Here is a 23159-nt window from a genome sequence, read left to right as displayed (position 1 = left end):
AAAAGTCATCTTTTATTCCTTTATTTTGCATTCTGGGAAAACGAAGGAAGCGGGGTTTGGGCTGGGAAGGATGTTAACACAAATGAGGATTAACAGGATTAAATGGGGGGGTCGGGTAAATTGAGGTATCGACAAATAAAAAGCAGCAAAAAGAAGGATAAAATATTCCAGTGGATCGGTGCTGATTAGGTGATTAAATTCTGCTAGTCTTTGTTTCTAGATAACACTAATTATAAACACTACGGGTCTTGTTTTCACGGGCCTTCTCCCGCTACGGGACGTCGTCGACATCATCGCCCTCATCTTCATCTTCAGCCACTGCGCCTTCATCTTCATCAGTCCATTTGGCCGCGCTCTCGCTTCTTGCCTTCTTTCTTCTGCTTCTTGGCATCTGGAGAACCGAGAGAAGGAAAACAAGAACTTTTAAACCAAAATGGCTGACTTCCTGTCACTTTTTTTGGTGCGTCTATTCATAATAGGCCGAGTTTCAGGCTTAGTCAGCGAACGCAATTTTGGTCTTTTTCCAAATCAATTTTAACCTGAGAGTTTTCTGTTTTCATAGCAAGTCATCAAAGTTTGCCGCCACGCTCCGCACCGCTCGCACGCGATGACGGATCCTCAAATCTCTCGCCATGTCGCGTCACTCATCTGTCTTGTACACGTGCTTCCAATTTAGCGGCAATCAGAGAACATCTCAGTTCATTTTTCATAAATATCTGCTTCAAAGCGGGACTCCAAACATTCAAAGGCTTGTTTGAGTGACAGCTACATGTGCGTCAATTCTAATGAAGGCGGGCAGAAATTGGCTGTCACACACACACACACACACACACATGAGCACACAAGGCAGCAGGAGTGCGGCAAGCGCAGCAATCTCAGGCTGAGATGTGATTTTCCGTGTCTGCCGGTCGGGAGATAAGCCCCCCCGCTCGCCCCCTCCCTCGAGGAGCAGAGGGGTTACCACAGGAGACGGGATGGGGATGAGTTGGGGTGCGAAAGGGATGGATGAGATACAGTTGGCCCCCGGCAGACGGATCAGTGGGCTTAGGCGGTGAGGGGGGGGGGGACAAACAAAAACAGAAATGTTTAACCTCCAGCGGGATGCTGTGTTTGCAATTCCAGGAGAGGCGCAAGGAAGGGACTCTGCATAGGATTACCTGAGACACCCGAAGCATCGCCAGATTGCAGATCAAACTCAATTTCAGTAGATACCGACAATTCAGGCTCAAAGCTCAGCAGCGACCCTGTTTGTTTGCCCGGCGGCCATTTTGAGGGTCATTTCCATGGACCCTTGCATCTTGGATTTGAACATTCAGCCCCCCCACAGCCAATTTTAGCTCGCAAATTGCACCTTGGGGGACAAGTTTGACCCATGAAAAGTCTCAAGAAGCCACGTGTATAAAGATGGCGGAAGTTGGCCATTTTCCAATTTTTGGTGTCGCTAAAAAAGGCAAATATGCAAATATGAGTAAACGAACGCAATGTTTTGGATCCTCCAACAGGCAGCGGGGGAAAAAAATGGCTCAGGCACTTTGGTCCCCGCGGGAATTTGCTTCCTCTGAGTGCGGGGGGAAATGCAGATTGAAAGGTACGCCTGTGGAATAAAAAAAAAAAAGAGCCGGGCTCTAATAAACAACGCTTTCAGGGTTTGTAATAAGCCGAGCTGGGAGATGGATGGACGGCCATTACGGCCAATGTTGTTTGGCACGCCAAAAAGTGAAATAGCAAACAGAGCATTTGCGTTGCGACGCATGTGTACTTTGCCCCATAACAAGCAACTCGTGCATGAAAATTCTCGTACAAACATAACAAGTGAATCCAAGTGTCTGAAAGAATACTTGTGTGCCTCAAGTGTGTTTCTGTGTCCTTGCAGCTTGTTATGTTGCCCCAATCACATTTGAGCTAATCGAATTCCTCCGGCTTAGCTGAGCGGTCATTAAAGGGAATTGAATTGGATGCGGGAGCTGTGCCGCTGCCGCGCGAGGCCGCCGCCGCCGCCGCCACCGCCTGCTGCTGCTGCTGTTGTTACGGCAAACGATATGCACTGCGACAAGAGCACGCCGTTGCCTCTAATTCACCAAATCGACATGACAATAAAGTTAATGACCGCAAACTGGAGGAAGGTATTTTTAATTCCTTGTCTGAAATAAACATGGGAGGATTTACCGATTCAATTGAGTCACAAATGGAAATATCAAATCCTAATTAAGCGAGCGGAATGAAGCGGCTACGAGGATTATTTTGCATTGTGAGAGTGCAGAGAGCCCCCCCCACCGCTCGGGGACAACACCTTCTGACCTCGGATGTCCCCGCACCTGCCCGCCATGCTAATGCGAGCGTCCACCCGGCCCGACGTCGAGGTTACGCAAACCCGCCGTGCATCTGTGCAGCGCGATAAGGCGCCCGGCAGCGTTTTGGCAGCGGTCGCCGCGCCGCGTTTGCGGGTCAATCGAGTCCCGGTTTGCAGAACTAACAAAAGGCCGTTGACTCACTCCTGGCCGGCTTGTCAAATATTCCGCGCGTTGTTTGACATTCTTCCGTTGGGCGGGAGGTGGGAGTTAGATGCTAGCAGCGTGTGATTACGTTTGAATAGCGAGTTAACCTCCTCACCTCGCCTCAGACGGCGCTGACGCTAAGTAGGAGGCTCGAACGAGGCGGGCCCACGTCGTTAATGGTGGCGGGGGATGAAGGCGCAATCACGAGTTCTCATCTTGGAAGATAACACGCAATTAAAGAGCATTTATTGGAGCCGGGCCGGGGAGAAAAATCTGATCAGCAGAAGAAGAAAAGTCCTGCAATGCTTCTGGAGTGATTGCTATTGTGCTTGCTGTCATGAATGGAGGGAATCCTTTTGTACTGGAACACAACTTGAGTGAATCGTATTGTGTCGTAATCATAGGGAAGCGTCGTATACGTCTGGAATTTGACAAGGCATTGTGGATCAGATTAGATCGGAAAAAAATCGTATTGAGAATCGTAATTGGACTCAAATAGATTTCAGACCAAGTGAAATGTATTATATCATATCAGGCTGGAGTATTGTAATCAAATTGAATTGTGTCACATGAATAATCGAGTGAATCGCATTGCAAGTATAGCCAATTGGAATCGAGTCGTAATGAGCCAATCGTACAGTATCGACAAATGGTATTCTTCAGAATCGTAATGAGGACACGATTGGAGTTTACAATTAAAGTGGATCGTATCGCGAGCCGAGTCAATCGTAGTTGATGCCGTCTCATCAGCATGCAGGACGCGGGGAGAGTGTTTGGCTGGCGTTGGTGAGCTTGGCTTCTTTTAGCAGACAGCGCCAGAGACAGCCTTACTGTGTGGATGTGAGGCGCGGACGTGTCCATCCATAATTCATACGCCGACTTCCAAGCGGGGCTTACGTAGGAGAAAACCGCCCGCTCGGCTCTCCCCTCCTTCACTAACCCCCCCTCACTTCACTGAGACCAACACTGACACCTTTATTTATTTAAGAGTACAGGCTTAGGGAGTCTATTTGAAAAACAACCTAATTGCCGTAATAACAACGGCACACCGAGAGACTCGCCGAATCTCAAGAGCAGAAAGTGAAACGGCGAGAAGGGGAGACGGCGAGGGAGTCGGGGGGGGGGGGGGGGGGGGGGGGGGGGGCTTGTCAGCACACTCCCAAAACACTGGAGGAACACTGTCATGGTGCGGAACATTGTGCAAGTGTCGAGCTTGAAACGAGCACAGGTGTGGGGAAGGGCGAGTCGTGAATATCCAAAGTTGACTTTTGCACACTGCAAACAAACCTGCACCTTGCGTGACTTTTTCCGCCGCACCCGAGGGAATAGGAACTTTTGCTCACCTTGCAACTTGGCCTTGGGAACTTTCCCGCAGGGCTTGGTGGCCGTGACGGTGGGGGCGCAGGTGGCGTCCATCAGCGCCCTCTTCAGCACGCCCGTCCTGTTCTTCTTGCCCGTGCTCAGGTCGCACTCCCCCCACGCCTGGAAGTCGTACTTGCACTCCCCTGCCGTAAAAAAAACAACAAAAATCAATATCTCAATCGCTTATTGTGCTCGCCAGATGCCGCTTTTCTTCACGCTCGTAGCTTATAGTCGTCAGCTAACTGGAACAGATGGCGACAGACGGACAGACGGACGTACGTGACGCCACCCGCTAACAGATGAGCCCAATCAGAAGCGTCCCGGCTGCTGTCAGGTCCCGGAAATAACGGCCAGAAACAATCTTCTCCGCTTAAATAACTCGCGCATATGTGCTCGGCGGTGATAGAAGACGCCTTCGATTCAATTTGAAACGGCTGCCGTGCATCCTATTTTGCACGTGCTCATATCTCTCCAGTCGACATTTTGTAAACCGGAGGGAGGAGGAGGAGGAGGAGGAAGGGGCCGCACTTCATGAAAGACCCTCTTGTCAGTGCTGGCGAATTCCCAGGGTGCTCATCAAGGGGGGAGGCGGCTTTGTTGTAAGGAGCCCATGGGGACGTCCTGGCCACTTGAAACAGCATCCTGGGAATCTGGCAGGAAGCCCCTGGCTGGCCGGACGGACGCAAGATTAACTACAATGAAAAGAAAACGGCACCACGCTGACACCTTTTCCCAATCACGGATGGGAGGGAGAAAAAACAAAACATTGGCGTCGAAGTGAACTTGAAGTGGCGGGAATTGGATTGCATCATCATCCGAGGGGATCGGATCGCTCGAATTGCATCGGCGGGAATCGGATTTGGAGGAAAAGTCAGGTGTGATATCGTATCGTTAGCACACACGTCTCGTCCCAAAAAGTGTCCTGTCAGGTGCTTCGGGACCAAGAGAGACTTCCAAATTGCTCGGGGGACAGAAGAGACATTGGCCCGTCACTTCTGAGAACAAGCGTTTTCAAACGGGAGCGCCTCAGACTGCAAAAGTGGGTCCGAGTCTACCGGGCCTTGACAGCACCAGCGGTGGGACGGAAAACTGAACAAGTGCAGTGCACAGAGCGGAATTTTTTTTTTCTTGGTGACTTGAGAGAATTGATGGACACTTGCGCTGACCTCCGAACTTCTTCTTCCAATTGCAGGGGATCTTGCAGCGCTGTGTCTTGATGGTCTGCTTGCAGTCGGTGCCGGTGCGCGTCCCCTCGCGGGTGCCCAGGCCGCAGTCGCCCTCGTTGGCCACGCAGACGCTCCACTGCCACTCGCCGCAGTCCGACTTGCGCTCCTTCTTGCCTGCGGCGGGGAGGGGGCGCCAAAAACACCTTCAAACACCGCTTGGTCAAAGCGTATTCGATGGTGAGGTATTTTGGCACCTTGTTTATCGGATTTGCCTCCTTCGGCCGCCATGGCGGTGAGCACCAGCAGGGCCATGACGGCGGCTCGCGCGCTCCACTGCTTCTGCCCGTGCATCCTGCCAATGTCACATCAAAAAAAAAAAATGTTACAGAGTGCTCGCCAGGGGCGACGTGCCACTTCGGGGTCAACGTTGGCGAGCAGCGCGGCAATCCAACGCTTACGTGGGCTTGTGTCAGCCAAACCTGACATGAGCGATAAATTACTTGTCAAGTCCACGATGGAGGGGCAAGAATTACATTTAGAAAGCAACAATGGAAAGAGAATTCGTACTTTTATAATACCACATTCAAAGGTGTCTAGACGGCGGGCGTTTTCGTTGGAACCAATTTCCGCACCATGAAAAGAAAAATCTGATTTCTTCAGCGGGGAGAACAACAAATGGCGCTGAACTTGCATTTAACTTTTAACGGACTTTGAATGTGAAATTACTGTCATTGAGCAGGCGGGCCATTGATTTGACGCTGGTTGCAAAACACATGAAACTCATCCCAGTGGCTGCCATGACTTTGAATCAGGGCAAAGCAATAAAAGGATCCACAAAAAAAAAAAAAATCCTCATCTTGCCACTAAAAAGAGATTTTTAGGGTATTGAAGATAAGACGGCGTCTGGGGCTTTAGATGGCGGGACTGGGATGACTTCCATTAAGGTTTTGTCGTGCCTTTGTCCTCTGGCAATTCGCAGGATTTTTTGGGGGGGCATTGAGTGTTTGGACCAAAAGAACTATTGACGAGATTTCATGTAATTTAAACGCACCAACGAATAACTTTAGCCGAAGAGTCGGAACTTTGGAGAACTATTGTCGCTGTGCGGACTATCTTCGAAATTAAATTCTTTTGACGATTGAATATCTGCGGGAAAAGCCTTGCTGGGTTGGGAGGCTCCACAAAAACTTTTGTATTGAACCATTTTGATTGTGACAGAGACTCCCCACACATATGAAATGATAAACATAGTTTGCTGTCTCTTTGTGGTCCTCACCAATTAACCAATCACAGCGCGTCGTCAGCCACCTTTAGTGGACGTGCGATCGATGGCATCGAGTCCACTCTTGAGACGTGCGGTGGATCAGTGGGTCCGCTGAGACTCGCAGCTATCAATCCGCCCATTTGCCTTATTGATCGGGGCTCTCCCACACAATGGGGGCCGGATTGATGGGGGGGGGGGGGGGGGTATTTTTTTTTTCCTCTATGTTATGCATCATTCAGTGTTACAGGTCCTCCACTTGTTTGGCTTGATTCTACTTGGTCCTAATCCAAGCCCATCATGTATCCCAGATTCACCCCCAACGGCGGAGGAGCACATCGGAATGCAAAGCGACTCCCGCCCGTCTCAGCGTTTGATCCCGGGCAATAAAGTGGCTGGCGTCCTTGGACAAAGTCGCTCAAACAGAGTGAGAACATCTCATCCGATTGCATATTGCACAGGATTTATTTGGAAGCCTTTTTTTGTTTTACATTCTTTTGTGATCTGTGAGCGGACGTCGCTTCAGAGATTCCGGTTTGATAGAGAAATAAAACGGGAGGTGAATCTGTCAGCGACGATAGAATACAAATTGCACTCGGGAATGTATTCTTTATCCTGTGCAAAGACTGAATCTTTTTTTAAAAAAAATGAAAGCTTGCCTCTAAGTCCATTTGCATCACCTCAACATATCCTTCCATGATACCAATTACGACATGGCTATTTAGCGAGTGATGTGGCGCCATCTTGTGGCATTACGGAAAGAAGAGAAAAACAAATCATGCCTCTGACTGAGGCCCCGCAGTCAAACATCACTTTGGCTTCATTAGATTGAATTCTTTCCACTTTCCAAGGTGATGAGCACGCTGCCTTCTCTGTATTTTACTGCCGTGCCTCAGAGGACGACTCCAGCCGCACGCCCACGCCGACAAAATTCCCCCCGTGGACGCCAAACCTGACAGGCTGAATGCGCAACCCACGCCACCGTCTCGTGCGTCATACAAAAGATGACAAAAATAAATGCAGCAGCAGCAGCGCCGGTAGTGGATGCGGCACGCCACTCAATTGGCGCTCGTTAATTTGAAAACACCAAAGGCTTGCAAACGTGTCGAGGACGTTTCTCACCGCTTCAGAGCACTCGTCAAGGTCAATTGGAATGTAAATAACGGCAAGAGGAGGCGGGTGGCTCGCCACAGATCAAGCCCTCGCTGTACGACTGTAAAAAAAGAAGTAGTACTTTTAATTATTTTATGAATTCATTATAAATAATTAAATCATTCTTACAACATATATTAACATGTAGAAATAAGTAGTAGTTTTATTCATGTAATCAATTAACTAATCAATAATTAAAAAGAAATAAATTAGTACTTTAAATAATTGAATTAAATTGATCAAATTGAGTACAAATAACTCACTATTGTCAAATAATAAAAAATATGACTGTTAATAGTGTTGCTGGTACCCTAGTGAGGATTTTTGTGCCTTTTTTTAGTGTTGTTTTGTTTTGCTGGCCCCCCCGGTGGTGTCGCTGTCAGCGGAGGACCCTCATGATCCATCGTAATGGCGTCGGCCTTTCATACCACTATTGAGCGCCTCTTTTTTTTTTTTTCCTCCTTCTTTTGGTCTCAAACAAAAGCAGCTGATGGCCTCGCCATTTACCTGCCAGGGGCCACACGGACACACTCGCTGTGCGTGTGTGCGCAGCTCTTTTTTTTTTGTTGGCCGCCCATTGATTCGGCCGCACTTATTCTCTTTTGGAGCCGAGCGAGTGATGTACGCGCCCCCTCGCTGACCCCCGCGCTCACAAATGGATTTTTCTTTTTTGTTCGTCTCAGCCGTCACATATTGCGAAGATGACCTTATCATCGCCACACCGGCCTCCGGTGGCTGGAGAGAGTTATTGCCCGAGTTGCTGGACGCAAAGGAGTTCACGGCCAATTCACGGAATGATCCTGAAACTTTGACGGCGCTCAAATCAAAATGTCCAACTTCCGCACATGAGACTTTTTCCTGTTAAAATCCACACATCCGCCCAATTGCGTGTCAACAGGTTCAAATGTTTCAAAGCAAAATGGCCGCCGATATAAGTCTTTTGTCCCTCGACTTTCCTCAATTGAGATGCAAGAGGCTCTCCTGGAGCTTTGCCCGCGTTGTTCTTTCTGCGTATGAGCACATAATTACACGTCCGCTTTAATACCCGACAAAAATGTGACGAAGAACAACACGCTCAGAGGAAATTCCCGGCCGGCCGGTGTCAGCGTCGCGACCTTCCATGTATCAAAGCCTGCTCGCAGACGCGCAACAGAGTCAATCCACTCCGCTCTGGGAACGGCGTGACAGTCTTATTTCCCGACACCGGCGGCGGTTATTTACTTGGAATGAGCGGGCGGGGCGGGGAGTGGGGGGGCGGACATCCCTGATCCGTCAAGGATGGCGCGCCAGAGCAAAAAGCACATCCTTCAACTGTGAGCGCTTTGACATTTCAAACGAGGAAATAGAGTGCGAAAACGGCAAAGCAGACACCACCACCACCACCACCACCACCAAAGTCACATTTTGTTCCAGTACTTTATAGAAGTGACAGATGTCCAATGAGACTACAAAAGCCACTTAAGGAAGGATCACAAGTGCAAAAACCTGGAAGAGAAAAGCTAACTTGGTTGTTTATTTGCAAAGAGCAGCCGGCTCGCAGCAAGCGCAGCGGCCGGAATACTAATGCTCGGGACCAATGTTCCCGTCCTCTTCTTTCAGAATTTGTAAACGCCGCAGACGTATTCACAACATCTCATATTTCAACAGCCACCGCCTGGTCAGTCTGGCCAACTGGTATGCTCGGAATAAAGTGATAAGTGGACGTCATTGCTACTGGCATCTTCTTCACCATGGTGGAATTGGAATCTTTGCCCCCCCCTCCCATCTCATTCCCCTGCTTTCAATTGGGCGCTCTTCCTCAGAGGGCCCCTGCTCCCCATGGAGGTTCATTCTGCTCATGTGAATGGTGGTGAAGGTGGAGGGGGTCAGTGAATGCACCACTCACTGTGAGCATCCTCATGACCCCCCCCTCCTGCTCCCCACGCTTAAGAGACCCTTTCACATCACCCCCACCTTCACACGGACACCCCCGGAGCGGCTCCTCGGTGGAGAAGCGCTCCTCAAGAAGAAGAAGACCAAGCCCCTTTGTGTTCTATAGGCGGAGTCACGTGGTCCTTCCCAAAGGTCTCCTTAAAGGTCCGAGACTTGTTTGTCCCCCTTCCCCCCTTCCGTTGCGCATTGTTTGGAACTTCCTCGCAAAACTTCTCCGGCTCATCCGCCTTTTTCATTCCGACCACATCCGAGTGTTGACACCTCATTTTGAAGGGGGTGGAAAGGGGAGGGGGGGAGAAGGGGGGGGGGGGGGGCTTTTGTCTGTAGCAGGAATGCATATAAGTGTTTGGCGAGGAACGCCATGGCAACGGCAGCTGGACGGCGGCGATACAATACACCCGCTAAGGGTTTGTCATTCCGCTCAGGCCTGACCCAAATGGTGGCATCCTGGGAAAAAAGTGGGCCGCGTCAAACAACGCACACGCACGCAATGATGCGTATCACAAAATAAAGCCGCACTTTGAAAACATTTGCAGAGTCACAAATTAGCTGGAGTTACCACACCAAAACATTTTTGGTGGCTTTCACGCAAAACAATGAGAAAAAATCCGTCTTGAGCCAGAACTTTTCTGCTTTTCCACTATCCTGCCTCAACGCTATCTTTGAAGACACCAGGTCATCTTCAGACCACTAATATTTGCCCCCCCTCCCCCTCCCCAAAAAGTTTTGCTGTGACACGCTTCATCAAAAACTTTTCCTCTCAAACTTCAACGAACAGCCCTGACTTCGCATCCCGCCTTTCCGAAACGACGACGCACTTACTTGAACCCGAGGTCTGCTTGTTGTGTATCAGCACGGTCAGGAGAAAAGTGTTTGGTCTTCTAAGCTCTTTTCATCGGAATCCACTGTCCTGCTTTGCCCTGCCTGCTTTGCCACTACGCCTTCCTTCTCTTTGTGGGTTGAGCGTAGCGTGTGTGTGTGTGTGTTAGGGGTGGGTCAGTGATGGTTGGAAGGGGGGGGGGGGGGGGGCGAGGTTTACTGACTCGTATTCAGGAACTCATTACCCCCAAGGTCACTCCAGGGACGCCCGGGGCGCCTGGAAGAAGACGGGAGATAGAGGGCGAGACCCCGGCGTGTCTTGGGAGGGGTTGGACCGGGAACCCGAAAGGACGGAAAGCGCAGCAAGAGGAAGAAGCACAAGTTTGCCAGAAGCAAAACAGGAAGTTATATAAATAAAATATGGCATCGATCGGCGGAAAAGTCAATGGGAACATGACAATCGATGCAAAATTGACTGGGCTCGAGATCGCGCCGTGGTGCACTCCTATTGACGTCATCGTGCTAGCCGATATTGCTCGGAATGAAAACTGTTGTTGACCGCGCCTAAATAGCTTTTTAACGATGGACTTCCGTAATTAAAATGAGGCCGGGGTTTAAGACACAAGCACGGATCTCAAAATGAACATCGCAAATAATAAAGCCACTATGAGATTGTGGCCGTCGTCCTGTTTGGCGGGGTTGATGGCAATCGCAATTACTACGAGTCAGCCACCCCGCCGATAACGATCTGGAGCATTCCATCCGTCTCATATTCAACTCATTAATAATCCATCTCGTGTGCGCTTGCGACCTCGGAATGGCGCAACGAGGACTCTTCCAGCACGGGATACGCTTCACCAGCAGCCTGATATCATTTGATTAAAGGAGATGAAATGATGGGGAAAAGATTGCAACCATCCGCCACCGTCCACTTTTTTCGTGATTAAATCCCAAAGTACTTGCCAACTAACTTTGTTGTCGTTGGAGAGGTTGAAGATTTTTGGATGACGCGCTCGCGACCTCACTCGGCGAACAAACATCATGAAGATAGTTTATACTGCCTATTAATATTTCAACTCCGGCGGCAAACGTGCCCACGATCGATCCATTAGCCAATAAGCACGTGGGCGAGAATACCGAGCCCAATAATGAAGCCGCGGAGGAAGTGGAGCTAGGATCCCTCCTCGTTGCGTCCGACACTTGATTTGAGAGCGAAGGAGCCAAAACACTCGGGCGTGAGCCGCCGAGCGTGACAGACAGAAGAAAGAAAGGAGGGGAAAAAAAAAAAAAAAAAAAACAGCACTCGCCCCAATTTGTCTCCTGGGCGACAATGCGGCCCACCGCTCGACGTTTACACCCCCCCGCCCCCCAAAAACTCATTAATCTCTAATAATGACTTCTTTCTGTCTTCCCACCGTAGCCTGCGAGTCTTATCAGTAATGGCTTTTCAATCTATGGCAAAGAAAATGTCTCCAAGAAAAGAAAGGAGAGAGGATTGGACATCTGTTACTTTTTCGTTTGTGCACCTCCACTTTAACCGAGGTGCAGAGAAAAGCAAATTAGTTGGTCGAAATAATGGCGACGCAACAACACAAACCAGCCACACCAAAGCGTGCATCTTAGGTTGTGAAATATTTGCACGTGATGGAGATGTGACTGTGTTGTGGGTGGCTGCCCAGCGCCCCCCTCCGCTCCCCTCCCAGATGAGCATGAATGTGTTCTGAAACGGCCTCCTCTGTCCGTCAGACGAGCGGTCGTGCTCTTTGCTCGCCATTCCCAGCGGGCGGCCATGCAAATAAAAGCCCACCTGACAACACAGCTGGGACCATCTGGGATCGAGATGGACTTGGAGCAACAAAAACAACACCGGGGGGGGAGCGATGCAAATAGTGTGGCCCAGATCGTTCGAAGAATTATTTGTTACATATTCATTTTATTTTAGTTGTTGACCATACCAGCTAGCTTTGCCTCGTTAACACGTTCAAGGTCGTCACTCAGGGCACTATCGAGCGGGCACTTATCAATACGGGCTGATTTGTTTTCCAGCGCCATCCATCAAAATGTCAGCCTCCATCGCCACGCGTCACCTCGCCGCTATTCGCGCGGCCATTCCAAACAATCAACCACTTTTTATGACTCCTTCGCACCCCCGCCCGGCGTGTCGCTCGGAGAGTCGATGCCAACGCGAGCCGACCGTCGATGAGCCGCGACCTTCCGGCAGAGGCGGCTGCGGAAAGGAAAAGAACGCCGGCAAAACAATTGGCACGGAAAAGAAAGCAGACCGTGTTGCTCCAATTGTCACTTTGCTGCGAGACCACCAAAAAAAACTGCTGATGTCAGCGAGAAGCTCTTAACAGGCAGGAGATTGGGTAACCTCCCTCTTGTGTCTTTTAAGCGGCCTCCACTCACGTCGACACTGCGCTACTCGGCTCGTTTATCAAACAAATGATGCGCGGCGCACTGCGCTGTGCTTTTATCACTCCCTGTAGGAGCACACACACACACAAACACACACACACACACACACGGTGTGCTGCGTGCGTCTCTTACTGGCCGTCTCACCCGCACGGGCGATTAAGTGAGCGAGGCCCCTTTGGGCGTGAGGCCGGCAGCCGAAAAGCCAGGCGAGACGGCGGCCTTGCCTTGGGCGCCTCAAGTGGAACACGCTGGCCAGTTTGTTCCTGCACCAGCACGGCACGCAGCGGAGGCTACGACATGCGAGATCTGCTGCCTGTCACAATATTGAACAGCTGATTGGACTTATTGATGAGGACTGAGTGACCTACACAGAGGGTATTTGGTCAATTCCACCCTTGAAGCCTAAACAACATCAACACGATGAGAGAAACTGCTCCGATACTACGCTACCGATACCAAAAGTGATGCTGCACAAAAGTCTCAAAAAACAACAAAAAATAGGTCATCTGCCATTTTGGCTTGAAGCAGCCATTTTAGGCTCAGTTAGTTCCGTTGTGCTGACTGTTTAGAGGGATTTTAAGAATTTCATTATTATTGCGATGAGAACTACAAAGGCCAATTTGGAACAAGCTTTCCCGTGCCGCTGCGTCGCTGCATGAAGCATTCAACTCTGAACGCACCATTAAATCACGACACCTTGTTTGGCGCGTTATGAAAGCCACAGCGAACATTCCATCAACGGCGCTAGGCAACATTTCAATGTTCACGTCCAATGTGATTGCAGCTATTTGGACCTTATGATTTGCGTGTCGTGACTTCTTTTCATGCGCCCGTGAAAAAGGAAGGAGGAAAAAGAAGGAAGAAAAGGGAGGAGGAGGAGGAGGCGGTGGCGGTGGCGGCCTGCAGTGTCTGCAGATTGCAGGGCGGCAGATAAGAGCAACGTTTTATCGCTTCTTTTCAAGAGGCGGCACGGCCACAAGCTCCTCCGGCGAACAAGAAGAAACCCTCGTCGAAACAAAAAAACTTGGGGGGAATAAATAAAGATGACAGCTTTAGTGCGAGTTAGCCTCGTGAAATTTTCATAAGACTAACGCAGCCTGGCTCCGATGAGCATCTCGTTAACAGCGAGGAGCTAACAAAACTCTCGACACACAGGATGCATTTGTTCTGAAATTGCTCACGTTAGTTTGAAATCCGTTCGGAACAAAAAGAGACTTTTCCTTCATTTTAAACATTTGACGATTAAATGTTTCCACATTTAGACGCCGCACAAAGAAGGTAGCATGTGTCGTTAGCGTGCTAGCATCTCTCCTCTCGAAAAATAAATCTGCTTCTTGTGTTTTGGGAGATCTGGATGGGAATGAAAAGGGAGGAAGGAAAGGGGAGGAAAAAAGAGGGGAAATGATCCTGAGTGTGGCAGCTGTGTGTATATAGGGAAGAAGAGAAAATTGATCTTTTTTTTCATAATTATTTGGAATGCAAGACTTCTAAGATTTCTGCTTTATTATCAGTATTCTATTTGTTTTTTCTATTTGTCTATTTGTCACGCATTTGTATACATCACCAGTTTGTATTAACTGGTTTTGACTTTTCGCACCACAGTGCCAACCGGTGGTCTTGAAAGGTTACTGCAACATTTTGCCTCCATCTAAAATGGCAATCAATGTGAAAAATACGATTCATCACTAAACGAGCGTGTCCTTCGCAACCCCGTGGCGTGACTTGGATTTGAAATATGGAAAACAAAAGCGGGAGTCGAGGAGGCCGTGCGAGAGAGAGGGTGTCCCACTGCGGGTGTCGATTAAAATCACATCGCCGCCGCCGCACATTCAATATTCAGCCGAGTGTGAATTATCTATTAAACATGACCGAGGCACAATGTGTCACCGTGACGAGCAAGACGCTTACTCTGCGCTTTTTTTCTTCCTCTTTGCATATTTGGACGCTGCTGTGAGGTGCATCAGTGCAGATAAGGACGCTCGTTTTATTGTCACACTGCAATTTGGTAGCCCTCTATTAGGTGAAGCAGACATGACGAGTCGTATGTAGCATGTGGTCGCTCTCCAAAGGGTGCACACGCAAGGCCTGGAAATGAATTGAGCAAAAGTCACGAGCAGGCATTATGAGTCGATGAAAGTCAAAAGCAGCCATTACAAGTCCACCAAATAATTTGTCCATCCCAAAAGCAGACATGACAAGATGCTGGAAATCTCTCAAGTGAAACACAATGGTTGGAAGTGGACCTTTCTTGAGACTCAAGCAGTCATTACCGATCGATGACAATCAATCTCTGAAAATGGCTCCCTCGATCTGGTGAAACTCACCCACAGACATTACAAGCAGACATTACCTTTCGATCGGCGGCCGGCCCTCGTTTACAGCGTGTACCTAATCAAGTAGCTCCTTCCGTTATATTCACCTCTTCGTCAATCAACTATTTAATGCAGAAGGGCGTGTGGATCTCACCACATTATGCGCCGGCCGATCAATATGCAACACATGACCACACACTCTTTAATAGGCAATGTGGAACGATCAATATGTATCCCAATACATGAAGGCACAACCAGCTTTAAATGAGCGCTTTCATTATTAAAGCAGAACAACATGAAAGACATTCGCATCGGTCCCTTCGGTCCCTGCGGTCCCTTCTCAAGGTTTCTCATTTTCCCCTGGCAGGGGTTTTTGGAGTTTTTCCTTGCCCTTTTGGGAGCTTAAGATCAGGGGATGCTTTGAGAATAATTGTCAATTTTGGCTATGTGAAGCCCTTTGAGACTGTTTCTGATTTAGGGCTATACAAATAAACTTGACTTGACTTGACTAACACGATGATACCATGGTTCGGGACTCGACCTTACACACGGGCTGTACTTTGTCGATTTTCTCTCACTTCTGCATAAAGTTTGTGACTTGTTTTTTTTTTTTTTTTTTTTCATTTTGCTTGTTAAATACTGCTTCATGATTCGCTGACGTCTCAGGAAGTGGGTGGGGCAATGAGAATGAAATCCGATTGGTTTTGTCTTGTACTGTATTCTACTGTCTTGTACTGTATTCTACTGTCTTGTACTGTATTGTATTGTCTTGTACTGTCTTATACTGCCTTGTAATGTATTCTACTGTCGTGTACTGTCTTGTAATGTATTCTACTGTCTTGTACTGTCTTCTACTGTCTTGTACTGTCTTCTACTGTCTTGTACTGTATTCTACTGTCTTGTAATGTATTCTACTGTTTTGTACTGTCTTGTCTTGCTAGGGTTAGGGTTAGGGTTTGTGTTGGGCTTAAGCTTGCTTTTGCTGTGCTGAGGCTTAGGGTTAGGCTTGTTCTTGCTGGGTTAGGGTTAGGGTTTGTGTTGGGCTTAGGCTTGCTTTTGCTGTGCTGAGGCTTAGGGTTAGGCTTGCTCTTGCTGTGGTTAGGGTTAGGGTTAGGGTTTGTGTTGGGCTTGGGCTTGCTTTTGCTGTGCTGAGGCTTAGGGTTAGGCTTGCTCTTGCTGTGGTTAGGGTTAGGGTTAGGGTTTGTGTTGGGCTTGGGCCTAACCCTAACCCTAACCCTAACCCTAACCCTAACCACAGCAAGAGCAAGCCTAACCCTAAGCCTCAGCACAGCAAAAGCAAACCCAAGCCCAACACAAACCCTAACCCTAACCCTAACCACAGCAAGAGCAAGCCTAACCCTAAGCCTTGGGCTTGCTTTTGCTGTGCTGAGGCTTAGGGTTAGGCTTGCTCTTGCTGTAGTTAGGGTTAGGGTTAGGGTTTGTGTTGGGCTTGGGCTTGCTTTTGCTGTGCTGAGGCTTAGGGTTAGGCTTGCCCTTGCTGTGGTTAGGGTTAGGGTTAGGGTTTGTGTTGGGCTTGGGCTTGCTTTTGCTGTGCTGAGGCTTAGGGTTAGGCTTGCCCTTGCTGTGGTTAGGGTTAGGGTTAGGGTTTGTGTTGGTGTTGGGCTTGGGCTTGCTTTTGCTGTGCTGAGGCTTAGGGTTAGGCTTGCCCTTGCTGTGGTTAGGGTTAGGGTTTGTGTTGGGCTCGGGCTTGCTTTTGCTGTGCTGAGGCTTAGGGTTAGGCTTGCTCTTGCTGTGGTTAGGGTTAGGGTTAGGGTTTGTGTTGGGCTTGGGTTTGCTTTTGCTGTGCTGAGGCTTAGGGTTAGGCTTGCTCTTGCTGTGGTTAGGGTTAGGGTTAGGGTTTGTGTTGGGCTTGCTTTTGCTGTGCTGAGGCTTAGGGTTAGGCTTGCTCTTGCTGTGGTTAGGGTTAGGGTTAGGGTTTGTGTTGGGCTTGCTTTTGCTGTGCTGAGGCTTAGGGTTAGGCTTGCTCTTGCTGTGGTTAGGGTTAGGGTTAGGGTTTGTGTTGGGCTTGGGCTTGCTTTTGCTGTGCTGAGGCTTAGGGTTAGGCTTGCTCTTGCTGTGGTTAGGCCCAAGCCCAACACAAACCCTAACCCTAACCCTAACCACAGCAAGAGCAAGCCTAACCCTAAGCCTCAGCACAGCAAAAGCAAGCCCAAGCCCAACACAAACCCTAACCCTAACCCTAACCACAGCAAGAGCAAGCCTAACCCTAAGCCTCAGCACAGCAAAAGCAAACCCAAGCCCAACACAAACCCTAACCCTAACCACAGCAAGAGCAAGCGTAACCCTAAGCCTCAGCACAGCAAAAGCAAGCCCAAGCCCAACACAAACCCTAACCCTAACCCTAACCACAGCAAGGGCAAGCCTAACCCTAAGCCTCAGCACAGCAAAAGCAAGCCCAAGCCCAACACCAACACAAACCCTAACCCTAACCCTAACCACAGCAAGGGCAAGCCTAACCCTAAGCCTCAGCACAGCAAAAGCAAGCCCAAGCCCAACACAAACCCTAACCCTAACCCTAACCACAGCAAGAGCAAGCCTAACCCTTGGCCTCAGCACAGCAAAAGCAAGCCCAAGCCCAACACAAACCCTAACCCTAACCACAGCAAGAGCAAGCCTAACCCTAAACCTCAGCACAGCAAAAGCAAGCCCAAGCCCAACACAAACCCTAACCCTAACCCTAACCACAGCAAGAGCAAGCCTAACCCTAAGCCTCAGCACAGCAAAAGCAAGCCCAAGCCCAACACAAACCCTAACCCTAACCACAGCAAGAGCAAGCCTAACCCTAAGCCTCAGCACAGCAAAAGCAAGCCCAAGCCCAACACAAACCCTAACCCTAACCCTAACCACAGCAAGAGCAAGCCTAACCCTAAGCCTCAGCACAGCAAAAGCAAACCCAAGCCCAACACAAACCCTAACCCTAACCACAGCAAGAGCAAGCGTAACCCTAAGCCTCAGCACAGCAAAAGCAAGCCCAAGCCCAACACAAACCCTAACCCTAACCCTAACCACAGCAAGGGCAAGCCTAACCCTAAGCCTCAGCACAGCAAAAGCAAGCCCAAGCCCAACACAAACCCTAACCCTAACCCTAACCCTAACCACAGCAAGGGCAAGCCTAACCCTAAGCCTCAGCACAGCAAAAGCAAGCCCAAGCCCAACACAAACCCTAACCCTAACCCTAACCACAGCAAGAGCAAGCCTAACCCTAAGCCTCAGCACAACAAAAGCAAGCCCAAGCCCAACACAAACCCTAACCCTAACCCTAACCACAGCAAGAGCAAGCCTAACCCTAAGCCTCAGCACAGCAAAAGCAAACCCAAGCCCAACACAAACCCTAACCCTAACCCTAACAACAGCAAGAGCAAGCCTAACCCTAAGCCTCAGCACAGCAAAAGCAAGCCCAAGCCCAACACAAACCCTAACCCTAACCACAGCAAGGGCAAGCCTAACCCTAAGCCTCAACACAGCAAAAGCAAGCCCAAGCCCAACACAAACCCTAACCCTAACCCTAACCACAGCAAGGGCAAGCCTAACCCTAAGCCTCAGCACAGCAAAAGCAAGCCCAAGCCCAACACAAACCCTAACCCTAACCACAGCAAGAGCAAGCCTAACCCTAAGCCTCAGCACAGCAAAAGCAAGCCCAAGCCCAACACAAACCCTAACCCTAACCCTAACCACAGCAAGAGCAAGCCTAACCCTAAGCCTCAGCACAGCAAAAGCAAGCCCAAGCCCAACACAAACCCTAACCCTAACCCTAACCACAGCAAGAGCAAGCCTAACCCTAAGCCTCAGCACAACAAAAGCAAGCCCAAGCCCAACACAAACCCTAACCCTAACCCTAACCACAGCAAGAGCAAGCCTAACCCTAAGCCTCAGCACAGCAAAAGCAAACCCAAGCCCAACACAAACCCTAACCCTAACCCTAACAACAGCAAGAGCAAGCCTAACCCTAAGCCTCAGCACAGCAAAAGCAAACCCAAGCCCAACACAAACCCTAACCCTAACCCTAACAACAGCAAGAGCAAGCCTAACCCTAAGCCTCAGCACAGCAAAAGCAAGCCCAAGCCCAACACAAACCCTAACCCTAACCACAGCAAGAGCAAGCCTAACCCTAAGCCTCAGCACAGCAAAAGCAAGCCCAAGCCCAACACAAACCCTAACCCTAACCCTAACCACAGCAAGAGCAAGCCTAACCCTAAGCCTCAGCACAGCAAAAGCAAGCCCAAGCCCAACACAAACCCTAACCCTAACCCTAACCACAGCAAGAGCAAGCCTAACCCTAAGCCTCAGCACAACAAAAGCAAGCCCAAGCCCAACACAAACCCTAACCCTAACCCTAACCACAGCAAGAGCAAGCCTAACCCTAAGCCTCAGCACAGCAAAAGCAAACCCAAGCCCAACACAAACCCTAACCCTAACCCTAACAACAGCAAGAGCAAGCCTAACCCTAAGCCTCAGCACAGCAAAAGCAAACCCAAGCCCAACACAAACCCTAACCCTAACCCTAACAACAGCAAGAGCAAGCCTAACCCTAAGCCTCAGCACAGCAAAAGCAAGCCCAAGCCCAACACAAACCCTAACCCTAACCACAGCAAGGGCAAGCCTAACCCTAAGCCTCAGCACAGCAAAAGCAAGCCCAAGCCCAACACAAACCCTAACCCTAACCCTAACCACAGCAAGAGCAAGCCTAACCCTAAGCCTCAGCACAACAAAAGCAAGCCCAAGCCCAACACAAACCCTAACCCTAACCCTAACCACAGCAAGAGCAAGCCTAACCCTAAGCCTCAGCACAGCAAAAGCAAACCCAAGCCCAACACAAACCCTAACCCTAACCCTAACAACAGCAAGAGCAAGCCTAACCCTAAGCCTCAGCACAGCAAAAGCAAGCCCAAGCCCAACACAAACCCTAACCCTAACCACAGCAAGGGCAAGCCTAACCCTAAGCCTCAACACAGCAAAAGCAAGCCCAAGCCCAACACAAACCCTAACCCTAACCCTAACCACAGCAAGGGCAAGCCTAACCCTAAGCCTCAGCACAGCAAAAGCAAGCCCAAGCCCAACACAAACCCTAACCCTAACCACAGCAAGAGCAAGCCTAACCCTAAGCCTCAGCACAGCAAAAGCAAGCCCAAGCCCAACACAAACCCTAACCCTAACCCTAACCACAGCAAGAGCAAGCCTAACCCTAAGCCTCAGCACAGCAAAAGCAAGCCCAAGCCCAACACAAACCCTAACCCTAACCACAGCAAGAGCAAGCCTAACCCTAAGCCTCAGCACAGCAAAAGCAAGCCCAAGCCCAACACCAACACAAACCCTAACCCTAACCCTAACCACAGCAAGGGCAGGCCTAACCCTAAGCCTCAGCACAGCAAAAGCAAGCCCAAGCCCAACACAAACCCTAACCCTAACCCTAACCACAGCAAGGGCAAGCCTAACCCTAAGCCTCAGCACAGCAAAAGCAAGCCCAAGCCCAACACAAACCCTAACCCTAACTACAGCAAGAGCAAGCCTAACCCTAAGCCTCAGCACAGCAAAAGCAAGCCCAAGCCCAACACAAACCCTAACCCTAACCCTAACCACAGCAAGGGCAAGCCTTGCTCTAACCCTAGGTAACTCTAACCCTAGCTCTAACCCTAGCTCAAACCTTAGCTAGGGTTAGGGTTAGGTGTTTTGAGTTAGGGCTAGGGTTAGAGCTAACCCTTGCACTAACCTTAGCTCTAACCCTATCTCTAACCCTTGCTCTACCTCTGACCCTAGCTCTAACACTAGCTAACTCTAACCCTAGCCCTAACCCTAACTCTAACCTTAGCTCAAACCTTAGCTAGGGTTAGGGTTAGGTATTATGAGTTAGGGTTAGGGTTAGAGCTAACCCTTGCACTAACCTTAGCTCTAACTCTAACCCTAGCTCTAACCCTAGCTCAAACCTTAGCTAGGGTTAGGGTTAGGTATTTTGAGTTAGAGCTAGGGTTAGAGCTAACCCTTGCACTAACCTTAGCTCTAACCCTAGCTCTAACTCTAGCTCTAACCCTTGCTCTACCTCTGACCCTAGCTCTAACCCTAGCTAACTCTAACCCTAGCTCTACCTCTAACCCTAGCTAGGGTTAGGGTTAGGTATTTTGAGTTAGGGTTAGGGTTAGCGCTAACCCTAGCACTAACCCTCGCTCTAACCCTAACTCTACATACATGGTTTTATGGGGCAGAACACAAGCAACTGCGTTGAAAATTTTTACATGATAAAATGTTTCAGGTCCTACTGGGATTTGAACCCGAGTCTCTGGGGTGAAAGTCCCAAGCAATATCCACTACACTATGGAACGCTTGCTGGTGTGTCATGGAACATACATGGTTTTATGGAGTAGCACACAAGCAACTGCGTTGCAAATTTTAACATGATAAAATGTTTCAGGTCCTACTGGGATTTGAACCCGAGTCTCTGGGGTGAAAGTCCCAAGCACTATCCACTACACTATGGAACGCTCGCTGGTGCGTCATGGAACATACATGGTTTTATGGGGCAGCACACAAGCAGCTGCGTTGCAAATTTTAACATGATAAAATGTTTCAGGTCCTACTGGGATTTGAACCCAAGTCGCTGGTTTGAAAGTCCCGAGCACTATCCGCTACACTATGGAACGCTCGCTCATATTGCATGGAACATACATGGTTTTATGGGGCAGCACACAAGCAACTGTGTGGCAAATTTTTACCTGATAAAATATTTAGGTCCTACTGGGATTTGAACCCGAGTCGCTGGGGTGAAAGTCCTGAGCATTATCCACGACACTATGGAACCCACGCTCATATTACATGGAACATAAATGGTTAGGGTTAGAGCTAACCCTAGCTCTAATGATAAATGATAAAATGTTTCAGGTCCTACTGGGATTTGAACCCGAGTCTCTGGGGTGAAAGTCCCAAGCACTATCCACTACACTATGGAACGCTTGCTGGTGTGTCTTGGAACATACATGGTTTTATGGAGTAGCACACAAGCAACTGCGTTGCAAATTTTTACATGATAAAATGTTTCAGGTCCTACTGGGATTTGAACCCGAGTCTCTGGGGTGAAAGTCCCGAGGACTATCCACTGCACTATGGAACGCTCGCTGGTGTGTCATGGAACATACATGGTTTTATGGAGTAGCACACAAGCAACTGCGTTGGAAATTTTAACATGATAAAATGCTTCAGGTCCTACTGGGATTTGAACCCAAGTCGCTGGGGTGAAAGTCCCGAGCACTATCCACTACACTATGGAACGCTCGCTGGTGTGTCAAGTAACATACATGGTCTTATAGGGCAGCACACAAGCAACTGAAAAAAATTTTTACCTGATAAAACATTTAGGCGATTGCAGTAGATTGCAGTAGATATATTGGATAACAATATTTACGTAGGCGTATATATGCATACGTTATTTAAAAACTACTATAAGTGTTATACCACTATGCTATAGTGTTTACCAGCTCAGTGGCCGGAGAGGAGAGTGTCCGCCCTGAGATTGGGAGGTTGTGGGTTCAAACCCCGGCCGGGTCATACCAGTGACCATTATAACAATGGTACTCATTTCTTCCCTGCTTGGCACTCAGTGTAAGGGGTCGAAATGAGGCTCCGCTGCGGCTCACGATCATTGGGACTTTAATCTATAAACTCAAGATGACCCAAAGAGAAGCATAATCTCCTCGTTTGTGCATAACGGCGCATCCCTTCATGCAAAATTAAAGTTAGCCATTAGCTTGGAGAAAACGTGCAGAAAAGAAGTGGTGTTTCAGTGAGTGCTTTATTTCCTTGGCAAATCGTAAATCGACATTCTGACTTACATAGTTCACGCCAGGAGGGAGACACAACACCTTCACTGATCCGTTGATGCACGGGGGCAAGGAAGGAAGGAAGGCAGTTGACCCATTGACTCGTTCGCGAACGGGAAAGTCAGGATTCGTTCCCTCACTGATTTGTTCTCGCGATGAACTGGAAATGCGAATCACTCACAGATTCATTCGTTGGTGAACGGGAAATGCAATTCACGACTCGTTCGTGAACAGGAAGTGACGTCATTTTCTTCTTCGTTTTGTTTGACAGCGAGGTGGCCCCAGCGTCATTGTGCATTACTGACATCTACTGGTTGAAGTCATATGAACTGAAAATTCGTTCACTGAAGAGATTCGTTCTTTTGAACCCATTGTGTATAGTTGTATTGTTTAATTTGGATGGGTTGTTTCCACTG

General features: G+C 49.1%; 1 protein-coding gene across 4 annotated transcripts; it reads right to left on the bottom strand.

Moving 5' to 3' along the window:
- Positions 1–5: 5 nt before the first annotated feature.
- ptn (pleiotrophin) lies at positions 6–22956 on the bottom strand. 4 transcript variants are annotated; one of them, XM_088367487.1, is made up of 5 exons: positions 22756–22956; positions 5278–5375; positions 5024–5197; positions 3839–4000; positions 6–391 (listed from the first exon to the last, which is right to left on the bottom strand). In XM_088367487.1, coding segments are annotated over exons 1-5 (492 nt in total). In that variant the 5' UTR covers positions 22758–22956; the 3' UTR covers positions 6–335. The 4 variants fall into 4 exon arrangements, with proteins under 4 accessions (XP_088223613.1, XP_088223615.1, XP_088223614.1 ...); XM_088367489.1 differs by lacking the exon at positions 22756–22956 and adding an exon at positions 14956–15082; XM_088367488.1 differs by lacking the exon at positions 22756–22956 and adding an exon at positions 10191–10352.
- Positions 22957–23159: the final 203 nt, after the last annotated feature.

This window comes from Syngnathus floridae, chromosome 22 (assembly GCF_059516105.1).
Source record: "Syngnathus floridae isolate MCC-2025c chromosome 22, RoL_Sflo_1.0, whole genome shotgun sequence".
NCBI classification, from domain to species: domain Eukaryota; kingdom Metazoa; phylum Chordata; class Actinopteri; order Syngnathiformes; family Syngnathidae; genus Syngnathus; species Syngnathus floridae.
Note: the sequence above shows the minus strand (reverse complement) of the source record. Positions and strands in the feature narration are given on the sequence as shown.

What these genes read in the sequence shown, in the direction of transcription:
- ptn (XM_088367487.1), bottom strand. An exon ending in AGGCAAATCCGATAAACAAG is followed by an intron (nt 5,198 to 5,277) that starts GTGCCAAAATAC and finishes TCCCCGCCGCAG; the next exon opens with GCAAGAAGGAGCGCAAGTCG. An exon ending in TTGGAAGAAGAAGTTCGGAG is followed by an intron (nt 4,001 to 5,023) that starts GTCAGCGCAAGT and finishes TTTTTACGGCAG; the next exon opens with GGGAGTGCAAGTACGACTTC.